The sequence below is a fragment of the Pyrus communis genome, chromosome 8, assembly GCF_041283825.1.
Source record: "Pyrus communis isolate YQ-2024b chromosome 8, ASM4128382v1, whole genome shotgun sequence".
NCBI classification, from domain to species: Eukaryota; Viridiplantae; Streptophyta; class Magnoliopsida; order Rosales; family Rosaceae; genus Pyrus; species Pyrus communis.
The window spans coordinates 1,340,492-1,352,542 of record NC_142572.1 but is presented as its reverse complement, the minus strand read 5'-3'; the positions used below and the strand labels follow the sequence as shown (position 1 = coordinate 1,352,542).

The window sequence follows — 12,051 nt, the reverse complement described above, 5'->3', positions numbered from 1 at the left end:
TTCGGCAGAAGCATGAAAACTGCCTTGTTGCAGTTGGAATCGGATCCACGATTGAGTTTTGCAACTGAAATCTGAAGTTAGCAGTCTTTCAGTTTTGCAACTGAATGCAACTGAAATCTCTTGTTTATCCAAGATAAAGGTGCAAACTCTCCTAATGGAGGTTTGAACTTGCAACCTCCTCTCCGTTGGAAGAGAAGGCAGCACTGCTAGACTAAGAGCGAGTTGATTGGCTTACACAATATCTACGTCGCTTTTATACCATGTTGTTTCATCTTATCTTGTTGCGACTAAAGTTGGAAGGCAAATTATGAATCTTCCCTCAGGTTCATCTTCACTTCATTTAGAAGGCCGAAGACCCTCGAAATGAACCTGATTCCGAAGGAACCAAATTCCCCAAATGCGAAGTGAAAGCACAAAGCTCACGGGTTCAATTGGCTCTACGTGTCCGGACTAGTTTTTTATTTAGTCATACTTCATTTTCCAATGAAAGAGGTTCCAAATTCGAATTTCTATTCACTCGTAATGACATAAAAACTCGATATGGCATGAAAACAGATTTGCGCAAGCAAACACACGAAGCCCCCAAATCTTCAGTGCTTCTTCTCATAGCGGAAAAGTTTATGTACAACCATATTCGGTTCTATCACAATTAAGATTCATTAAGTAGTTGTTCTTTGAGAAAGCATGCTTGATTTCTTGGCCAACACGATGCATTTCTCAACCTTTAACAAAACCATGTAGCGAATGCCTATTGAATTCTCAATTTTACTTTCTTGTGTCTACACAGATAATCAGAGTAGCATAATTCAAATAAGCTTCTTCTTATGGAAAAATCTCTTCAAGTGCCATAGCTGCATACTTGAAACTCCGATGCAGAGGCCCAACGACATCATGCTAAACCACGCCACCCTCGAGTTAGTTCGTTCGCTCAAATTCCTCATATCCACTTCTCTATGTATAACCAAAATAAAACAAGGAATAAATTACCACAGAAACCGACTGGAATTCTCAATTCATTCAAATTAGGAAGATAAAGATTACCTGTTCTTGAGATAGAGTAGATGCGCATGGACGGCCTCCACTACTTGTTCAAGTTTCCGTAGTTCAAGCTCAACACCCTATATGTGGGCGGACACTCGAAATAAGCACAAATAAAGATATTGATGCAAGGAAAATAGAAAGACATTAAGAGTTAGGGTTTGCGGAAACTTAAGTGATGATGACACAAGAATAACAACTTTGCTAAACACCACGTATGTATGGAGTCCAAATACACTCTTACCCCAAAATATGTGTGTGCGTCAGCTTGCAATTGAAATTCTGCATATAATGTGAAATTCAATCCTTTCTAGTTCCTAACATTGTTCACGTATCAAATGGAAACTTTCGTCCCTATGTCATAAAAACTGAATTTTACAGCATTACTATACAAAAGTTCGAATATCAAAAAGTGATTTCTAAGATCCGAATCAGCAAAACAGGCATTTTCTCAATCTTACCAGTTCTATCTTTAAACGGTTAATTAAAGGTTATAGGAACAAAATAAAAAAAACGACAAGAATGCAGCACTCTCGCACATCAAAACTTGGCGGGCATGATGATGGGTTATTGAGCACATTTTAAGAGTTCTATAAAAGTGTGGAAGTACAGTTAACTCCACCACGACATTGCTGTATACTAGTCTGAATTTAAAATGAAGAGTTGCACTTGATAAGCCAATAATCAATACAAAATTTTTAGTAGTGGTCTAAATGCAAGTTTTCCGTTAAATGAATTTACAGCTTCAGTTTAGAAATCCATTTCATTTGGCCATCGGAAACCTAAAGTGTTGAAAAACTTTTCAAGACAGTACTGAGTTCAATCTTAACGTCCACCATTGGTTGCCAAAATCCTAGCATCTGCTTATGTGAATGAAAAATAATATGTGCATAAAATGTGGGTGATATATGTATTTGTATTATTATAAGAAAACGTGTTCTCTGGGCGCTCACCTCAATCTTCTCTTTTCTTGCTACTGAATCCCAATCCTGAGCTGCAATTCCAATTTTCCAGTCAAGGCTGACACTTACTGAACTACCTTCACGTTTGTTACCATCAACCGAAAAACAAGCCTGGTAGGTTCCAGACTCTTGTGTTGTGAAGGCAAACTGGCCATCTGTTTCATTCTCCATGTGATGAAGATTGTTCCCATATGGCGATGTAATCTAATGTAGAACAAGGACTAAAAGTTACACAAAATTTACACCGGATCTAAGATGAAAATATAATGATGCAAATCAAATGACAGAGAACTCATCAATGCAATCGCTTTCCATCAAAAACTTCATTTCCAGTTCACTACTTTCCCCTTTTCATTTTAGAGGACTTATAAACAACAGAAAAATCTACTGCTCGATTCACTTGACGACAACCAAATTATTTTCCTGCAAAGTCTCTCTCAACAAACACCATGTCACTATAACCATATAAATTATCCAATGTTCTAAAAAATGGTGCTTCTTACGGAAAGCATTTCAAGTGCTCTTGGAGTCCAAAAAAAAATTTCTCCAAAAGTCTTCCAAACGAGCCCATAATTGTTCACCATCATTAATATACCGGTCCAGTAAGCGTTGGCAGCTTGATGCACCGGAATTCATTTACATTTCAGCAGACAATGCTGACAGATACCGTCGAACCAAACATCACAACTAATGCAAAATATGTACATACACAATCTGAGGCACCAGTTGCTTCCAATTTTTTTCGCAAACAAGAGCATCAAATCGAATCGACAAATGTGAAACCAGCTAATTCATCATCACATCGCATAAAAATTAGAATTTTCTTCCAAGCATAACAAAAGAAATGACTTTTTTTTATTTTTTCAGTTGCACATCAAAAAGATATCTCAGTCGTACAAAATTTTCAGTAAGAATATTTGAAAGGAAAATGGGAGAATTGGAATTGGAGCAGACCTTGACGGAGATGGTGGGGGAGTGGCTGCGATCGTCGGAGATGACGACGTAATCGCCCAAAACGACGACGTTGTTCTGGATTTCTTCAGAGACGCACTTGGTGTCGGAGGAGGGTAAGTTCATCCAAATGGCTTCACCCGTCGGAAAGACCGAGCACACGATCAACAAAATGGTAGCGGCCGCCGTCGCAGTCGTTCTCGTCGTCATCACCGTCGTAACTCCTTTGATTTGATCCCTGAGAAATCAATGTGTATTGATATTGTGTTTCCTTGTTTTTAAAAACGGAGGAACAAATTGTACTGCCAGCTCTCCCGCTCTTAAATGTTTTGGGCCCACCAAATGACAAATAAACAACTACGTGGCAACCATTTATTGACGCTGCCACATTTTTTTAACACGTGTTAAATACTTATTGGTTGGCCTAAGATTAATGTGACTAGAGAAAATTGTGTAGTTGCAACCATGGTACAAAAGGAGGAAAGACGGAACTTTTCCACTAAAGTTACAAAATTAAGTGATCAAGATCTTTGAAATTTGATAAACGGATAAAAACAGAAAGATTTTTTTTTTTAAATTATAATAATTTTAGTCATTAAATCAAATTTTAAAGGTCTGAATCATTTGATTTGATGGCTATGGTGGAAGAGATCTGAAGATGATCTCTTTCCCGAAAGGATTGAGGTGTCTTGTGTGAGCGGAATTGAAAACTCTCCGGATCTCTGTATGGAGCTAGTGGACAGAGAAAGAGATTTGGATCATTCATTATAAATCTTACGACATTTATTAGTTCAGTTAACTAGCTTGCCTGATACTAATTAAGAGTCTGATTCATTTCTCTGTTCCTTGAATGATTTAGATCTCTGTCTTCGGCTTAAAGATCCCAAAATGATCTCGTTTTGCATGGGTGATACAATGTTCTGTCAATATTATGTCCCACTCACTGATACGAGCTGTATGCACGATTCAACCGTTGCAAAGATAGATTAGATGACTATATGTAAAATCTAACTGTTACTTTTCTAAAGCACTTAGTTGTATGCATCATGAAATAAATTGTCAACTAAGATCCAAATCTCCATAAATATTCAACTTTTAACCGTCACTCTTGGATTGGGGTTAGAAATATTACGTACCAACAGCACACAAAACTCATTGCTACTGTGGTATACATGGACCCTGACTATGTTGGCTGGTTGTTTTGGGTGAGATTTAATGACTTCTTTGGAGTGCCGTTAACAGCTCCCTTTCAAATCCTCAAACCCGACGACAAACATAATATGCATTTACGACAAAATAAGTTGTTCGAGATAGCCGTGGTTCACATCTAAAATCTATTACTGTTTTGTTGCATTTCACAGTTCTCTTTCGGAAAGGAAAGCCAGAAAACCGAGAGTATGTGAAGTCGTAGTTTACATTACATGACATTCAAATTTTTCTTTCTCGATATCTTTTTTCATCTACAAAAAAACTGGAGTAACATCACTTAAATAAGCTTCTTCTTTTGGAAAAAATGCTTCAAGTGCCATAACTGAAGGGTCGAAACAATAATGCAGACAGCCAACGACATCATGCTAAACCACGCAACCCGGGCATTTGTTCTTTCACTCACGTCCCTCATCTCTGATTCTCTGAGCATCCATCGAAAACAGAAACAACGAATAAATTACAGCAGAAAGACAGTACAGGAAATGTTGAATGCATTCCTATTAGGTATGTAAACCCTACCTGCCCTTGAGGTAAAGTAGATTCTCATGGATGGCGTCAACTGCTCCTTCGAGTTTTCGCAGCTCAAGTTCAAGACCCTACATATGAAGGAAATGTCAGTCCATGTTAGTGGTGGCTATTCAATATCCGAAACAATTGAGTACGTTTTAGTTTAGTCGTGTTAATGAAATTTCACGTACTGTTGCATGTTCAAGAAAGTCTAACAAATACGACGTATCTAACCTTGAGGAGTCAATGTTTGAACCGACGAGGATTGTACTAGCTTATATGCCATGGCAAGGTTATAATCTTAGGTCCAACATATATACAACATAAAGTATGTATAGTAGAGAGGGCAGAATAAAAAGTAAAAAAGGTCTGCAGACAGAACTAGATCATTTGCTGAATCACTGTAAGTATAATAATAACTGTATGATGCATCAACACGCAGCTAATGGTCTTGGAGAATGCAGAGGATACAAGACATAACAAGGCACCAAGCCTTGAACAATACACAATTTTCATATATTCCAAGCTTTTTAATCCTAAGGACTCATTAAATATAGGCTCCGGTTAGAAAATGTGATTACGACATAGAGGCTCTGGGCAAAAAAGGGTAGAGGAAGACTTGGAAAAATACTTTAAGAAAAGACATGGAGTACTTGGTGCTAACGGAAGATTTGTCGCAAAACCGAGCGCAGTGGAGTTCTAGGATTCGTACAGCCGGCCTCACTTAGTGGGATAAGGCTTTGTTGTTGTACTCATTAATCACAAAAGACCCAAGAAACTTTAAAGACTTCCTAATAACAATTGATCCGCTAAAGACTCTGAATTAAACTTGAATTAATTATTAATCATCATATTTTATATTCTGATTCTTGAACTACCATGGGCATTTCTCCTTAGACCGAAAAAGCCTTATTTTTAAATTTGGGCCAACGAGCTTAGTCTTGGGATTCCAAAGAGGCTATTGCTTGTTTAATCAAGCTGTAGTTACTGCATCAAATACCCTAAAACACGTGAATGTGCATCAGGTTGCACATGAAAGTTTGCGTGTATAATACTAAAGTTTACTCCTTTCTTCCTACCTTCAAGCTATCAAGTTCAAATGTCACAAAACTTCTAATATTAATGAAATGGTTTTCTGAACTGCGAACATGATCAATAAATAGGATTTTTCAAAAAGGCAAAAAAGTCATGCCACTTCATCAAAACTAGGCGAGTATATGCTGATGCAATCAAAGAACATATTTAAAGAATTGTATAACGTTTATAATTAACTCAACCACCACATTGGAGTGAAGGCTGTGCACTTGACTTGATGAATCCATATCAGGATTATTAATTGGCAGAAAGCAGATATGCAGTCACATGTACCAACAACTTTCAACTCACCAATTCATTTCTAATATTATTTCAGACACCAAATTTTAAAAACCTTTAAACATGATACTCAGTTCATGTCTATGTCCCTGGGATAAAACAATGTTAAAACAATAGAAAAAACGAACGACAAATATTATGGCAGTGCTTACCTCAATTTTCTCTTTTCTTGCTACTGATTCCCAATCCTTAGCTGCAATTCCAGTTTTCCAGTCAAGGTTGACACTTACCCCTCCACCTCCAGGATTGTTACCATCAACCCAAAAACATGCCAAGTAATTTCCAGCCTCATGAGTTGTGAATGCAAACTGACCATGTGTTGCGTTCGCCTTTTGATGAAGATTGTTCCCATACGGTGATGTCACCTAAAGAAGAGCAAGAAGTACTATGAAAAGTGCTAAGAAAGCAAAAGGAAATCTAAGACGAAAAGATAATTATCCAAGACGGTAGAGCACTTGTCAATGTATTAGAACTCCATTTGCAATTTTCCGGTACTGTTTCCTTTAAGATCCAAAGGAGTTATCATAATGAAAAATATAATGCTCAATTAACTTGAAACAGAAACTTCGTTCATAAATTCACTTAAATTCTCCTCAGACATCAAGTTACAAGTTTGAATCCTGTCCAAGTATTTGAGGTTGTAGAAATGATATACCTTTTTTCCAAGTGCTACAAGTAGAACTTTAGAGAAGAAAATCAAATAGATGTTAATATTGAAAAATTCCCAATACAGAGGACAGACCACCTTTGCATTGACTAGAAACTAGTAAGATAACCGATGGTCTGATTGTTAACAGACGTAATTATTGCTATACCCCAGCTAAAGGTGTCGATGTGACTCTGCAGCCGCAGATCAAATCAATGGCCTTGAGAGTGAAAGAAACCCCATTTTGTTCTACAGCCTAGAAACTCCTTGGTAAAGGGCTGAGTCTGACCACATTAAAAAAAGGTTTGACAAGCAACAAAACATCAAAGTGGAAACCAAGATCCCGTCGAATACTGAAGGAAGGAATGAAGAAATTGTGTAACTTGAAGGAAGAAGATACATTACTCATTAAGGAAACTCCTTTCCAATCCCACAAAATGGTAGGATTCGACGGGTTAAGTTTCCTTCATGTCTAATCCCTTCTAATCCCCTCAAAATAAGAAACCATTCACCTTAAACTTCCAGATAGCATGAATTTTACGAGTAATCCAATCCTAGGCACCGAATGAGCCCATAATATACAAGTCAAATGACCGAGAACCATCAAAGTAATTTTTTTTATTTTTTATTTTTTTGTTAAAAAAAAAAACTTATAATTTGTTTCTCCTTTTGCAATTTACAGCAGGAGTTTCGTTTATTATGCTCTTAATTAAGAGGAGTTCAGGCATACATGAAAATCTACAGATCAACAAATTTTAGTAAGAAAAACATCCAAGCAGGATACAAAGATCCAAACTTCACAATTTAGATCCTCTTTTCTTCTTAAAATTTACCCAAACGGCAGAAAATCCGATAAACTAACTACTGGGTTTTCTGCTAATATATGTACTTGCCTAATTGCAATAAAAATTAGAAAAAATTAAAATCGATTACGAATTAAAGGAAAGGGGAAAAAAAGGAGGGAATTGGAGCAGACCTTGGCGGCGATGGTGGGGGTCTGGGAGTGATCATCGGGAATGACGACGTAATCGGCCAAAACGACGACGTTGTTCTGGATTTCATCCGAGACGCATTTCGTGCCGGAGGCAGGTAACGTCACCCAGATGGCTTGGCCAGTCCGTACCACGCACAGGATCAACAAGATGGCAGCAGCAACCGCACTCCCACTCCAACTCCTCCTCGTCGCCATCGCAACTCCTCTGCTTTCTCTCTCCTCTCTGTTTCTCTCTCTTCTCTCTGTTTCTCCCCCAAACGACGACGTTGTGTGCTTCCTTGGTTTCCGAAACGGAGGAGATACGGATACCCAGCAACCGAAGATGGTTTTTCCCCTGCGTCGACTTTTTCACGCAGGAAGGAAGGAACTGGGTTTTGTGAATTCTCAGATCTGTTGGCGACGACTGGGCCTGATTTATGTGACTTGTCTTGGTTTTGGGCCCAAGGCTGTTTTTTGGGCGTGGGAGACTGTGGCTTTTACGATCTTTAATTGATATTGTCATGTTAATTACTGTCTAATGATATTCTTTTGCATTTACAATTGAGAGGGTTTTTATTTTTTTTATTATTTTTATAACAAAACTCGATATTTTATTGAAAGAAAATGCACTACATCAACTCCTGGCTGAGGAGATCCTGAATGAGATCAGAAGGGTCCTGTAACCATACAAATTCATTGCCAATAGAACTGGCAAACGTAACGAATTTATGGGTAACCCCATTACATGTTCTTGGCACGTGCACAAAATGGACCGGAGAAAGCAACTCCGCCACTCGCCTGGCATCCTCCGCTAGTAAACCAAACTCGAACAAATCCCAATAGTAGTTATTGATAGCAGAGATAGCAAGAACATAATCACTCTCCACAATAACCTGTCTAACTTGGATGATCACTCTTCACAATCGAGAGGTTAGATTCAACTTTCATGGATCACAATGAAAAGAACATATTATATTTCTGTTGAAAAAAATTAAGATGCTTTAGATCACTATATCCGATTGAAAATTCATTGCTCAACGAATTTGGATCAAGAATTTCCAGTAAGACATACAAATCACAGTTTAGCATACGTTTATTTTACATATATGTCAAATTGTGTTTGTTCAAAAAAGAAAAGGAAAGAAGTCAAATGGTGATGTGCAGCCCAGACAAGGATGAATGATCCTTAAGAAGTTGGAAAACGTAAGAATTTTCATAATGTCATAATAATCCCAATACAATTTCACAAAATGATCCTTAAGAAGTTGGAAAACGTAAGAGATTTTACCATCCACAAGGTATATAACTTAGCTAGTTATGAGGTATATAACTTGGCTACATTTGTAGTACATGCTTCAAGAAAAAGACTAACTTAGCTACTTATGAAGATAATAACACCATATGTCATTTCTCATGCATAGGAAATAGAGGGAAAAATAAAATTGAGGATATGAATTAGTGGGAAAAATAGAGGGAAAATTTTGTTTTTTTATTTATTTTTAGTTTTTTTTAATCATTTTTAAGAGTGAAATGACTTAACTACCCTCACATGTTGTGCACATGATCTCACTTAACAGAAATATGAATGGAATATATGAAAAATAAACGGGGCAAATCGGTTAAAAAAATTAGTTTGAGTCCTTAATTGGTTCCAATAGAAAAGTTCAAGGGGGAAATCGAAAACTAGGTGAAAGATCAAGGGATGAATCGACAGTTTACTCAATTAGTTTATCATGCACTCTTAGTTTATCATGGACTCTTGTTTAATTCCAGCCATTGCTTTCGTTTGATTAATCCATATCAATAATCAAAAACAAAAAAAATATGTAAAAAGCTAAAAAGACTCTTAGTTTATCATGTACTCTTGTTTAATTCCAGCCATTGTTGTTGTTTGATTAATCAATATCAATAATCAAAAACAAAAAATATATGTAAAAAGCTAAAAAGAGTTTAAATCACATCCCTATCCTTGTTTGACCTCGCTAACTTTGATTGAATTTTAACTGGACTACTTATTAGCGTAGATCCGTGTTTATTCCATGTAAAAACTAAGTTTAATGGGATTAAACATCCCCCCTGGGGGGCGGGTGAGAACCCAAAACGATGTTGTTTCACCCTCGCCAATTCCCCTTCCCCCTCCTCCTCTTTCTCCTCGCTTTCTTCTCTTTCTGCTCAGTCGAGATCCGATTCACCTCGATCCGATCCGACTGATGCTCATCGAGTTCATCCGCAAAGGCCGTCTGGATTCAGAGGCAAATTATAAAGTTTAGTTCCATTGCAAAATGGACAAAAAAAAAAAAAAAAAAAAAAATGGGCCAACCTAGTCCAATATTGTATCAAACACTTTCCTATTAGAATGTGATATACACATACCCCATTTTACTTTTTACACACATTTTTTATTTTTGGTTGTCGGATCGGATGAATTGAAGAAGATCAATGAACATAAATTATCAAAGGTGAAGTAAAATAGAGTGTGTAGATAGCACATTTCTTACTATTTTTATTCTGCTTAGTTCAAGTTAAGCCAATTTAACTTAGCCTCTAAAGTTAATCCAATCCTAAATAATTCGGTTCAACCAATGCGCTCTAGATTATTTTGGAAAAGGGATCCTCTCTGGATCATTTTCACAAAATCCTACCAATCAACAAATATGAGTTTTTGAAATTTGATCCAACGGCTAAAAATAGGGACTCGTTTAAAAATTATAATAACTTTAATCATTAGATCAAATTTCAAAGATCTGAATTTCTTAATTGATAAGATTTGATAGAAGGGATCCGGAGATGATTCATTTCAGATTATTTTGGCCATGCTTGTCTCATCATGCACTTGACCTCACCCATGACTCCATGAGTTGACATAAAGTTGAAGGTTCCTGTATACCCCATCTACTTTTATATAAAAATATTTTAAGTGGCTAAAGTAGCCTCTCTCCATTATCTTACCCACCATAGACTAATCTTAAAGCTAAATCTACCATAATATTCTTCCTCCCACAACACCAAGTTACCAACAATAGCAACAACAACATGGAAGGTCTCATTGCCCAATTCAGCTTCCTCTCCAACCAAGCCTTGCAAGACAAAACCTTCGACCCCTCGACGATCGAGGACCTCATGAAGCTGTTCGAGCTCGAAGCCTACAAGTCGTGGGCAGCAGTCGAGCTCGAAATGCAACAAGAGTTGGAAGAAGCTGAGAGTGCCATGCAGGAAGCGGAGGACTACATGGACTCGGTGATGGAGAGCGCCATGGACGAGTTCAGACGCTTCGAGGAGGAGATGGAACGCATGTCGAAAGCGGAATTGGACAAACTGGAGGCAACGGCGGAAGGGGCTAGGAGGATGGGGATGTTGGTGGAAAATGCAGCAACTGTTGCTGCCAAGAGGTATATTGAGGCTGCACTCAACTCTGCTACTGCTTCAATGAAATCGGCTTGGAAGGGCATTTCTGCTAAGAAGGTTCACCCTTCTTAATTAATCATGTATTAATTGGATTCTAAGTATAATTACTGCCTTTGTATTTGCTTAATCTTCATATGTGAAAACTGGGATTTGGGCCATGTCAGTGTGAAAGAATGAGGCGTTTTGGAATTAAGGATCATAATCTTCTACAAAATACAGTTGAGAATAAAATAATACCTTCTGAAATATTGTTTTTGTTCAGGATGCATGAATCATATCAATCGCATATAAATTCCTTATTTTTTTGTGTGTTCTTTTTAGAAACGATATCTAATTGTAACTTGGGTGGACGGTGAGAAAAAGATCATGGAGTAAAGGAACAATCTTTCCGAGAGGAAAGTTTTTGTTTGGAGACCAACTTGCGTAAAACGAGTTTTTTGTTTCGTGGTGTTTTGATCTTGTAATATTATGTAAGTAAAAAAAAACTTACACAGATATTATTATTTTTTATTAAATGATATAATTTTGGTAGATTAGATTCATCATACGCAAGATTTCAACCTACTTCGTCCTGCCAGAATTTAATATCTTTTTATCACTATAATAAAGGATCAATTGCCCTAACATCATATTATTGAGCCGGAATGTTACAGTCACAGCTAAGTCGTTTAATTTTTAATTCTTATTTGGAGAAAGAGAAGCAGCAAACGGGGGTAGCCGTTGATGGTGGGATGTGGGTTGTTGTTCATTGTTGACTGCTTTGACATCAATAATTGAGTCTGAATAAATTTTTTTATACTGCGTATATATGTATGTACTAGCAAATTTAAAATTGCTAAGGAAATTTAAAAGGAAGGAAATTGAAATCACGAAATTTTATTTTTTAAAAATTTGTAAAATTTATTAATGTTTGGTTAGATACAGAGTTTAATGTTTAATGTGTGTATAGAGTTAGTAACATATAAATGAGAGATAGTAGTTAGGAA

General features: G+C 37.0%; 3 protein-coding genes across 3 annotated transcripts; 1 reads left to right on the top strand and 2 right to left on the bottom strand.

Moving 5' to 3' along the window:
• Window positions 1-556: 556 nt before the first annotated feature.
• Window positions 557-3,240, bottom strand: LOC137718471 (transmembrane emp24 domain-containing protein p24delta3). The gene is made up of 4 exons (XM_068458028.2): window positions 2,955-3,240; window positions 1,992-2,204; window positions 1,042-1,118; window positions 557-951 (listed from the first exon to the last, which is right to left on the bottom strand). Exons 1-4 carry the CDS (start codon window positions 3,159-3,161, stop codon window positions 807-809), a joined length of 642 nt encoding a protein of 213 aa, XP_068314129.1. The 5' UTR covers window positions 3,162-3,240; the 3' UTR covers window positions 557-806.
• A 1,028-nt stretch (window positions 3,241-4,268) lies between these two features.
• Window positions 4,269-8,242, bottom strand: LOC137717557 (transmembrane emp24 domain-containing protein p24delta3). Its single transcript, XM_068456955.2, has 4 exons — window positions 7,664-8,242; window positions 6,194-6,406; window positions 4,680-4,756; window positions 4,269-4,582 (listed from the first exon to the last, which is right to left on the bottom strand). The coding sequence occupies exons 1-4, from the start codon at window positions 7,874-7,876 to the stop codon at window positions 4,438-4,440; spliced, it is 648 nt and encodes a 215-aa protein (XP_068313056.1). The 5' UTR covers window positions 7,877-8,242; the 3' UTR covers window positions 4,269-4,437.
• Window positions 8,243-10,584: 2,342 nt separating this feature from the next.
• LOC137718532 (uncharacterized) lies at window positions 10,585-11,311 on the top strand. The gene has a single exon (XM_068458084.2). It carries the CDS (start codon window positions 10,694-10,696, stop codon window positions 11,135-11,137), a length of 444 nt encoding a protein of 147 aa, XP_068314185.2. The 5' UTR covers window positions 10,585-10,693; the 3' UTR covers window positions 11,138-11,311.
• Window positions 11,312-12,051: the final 740 nt, after the last annotated feature.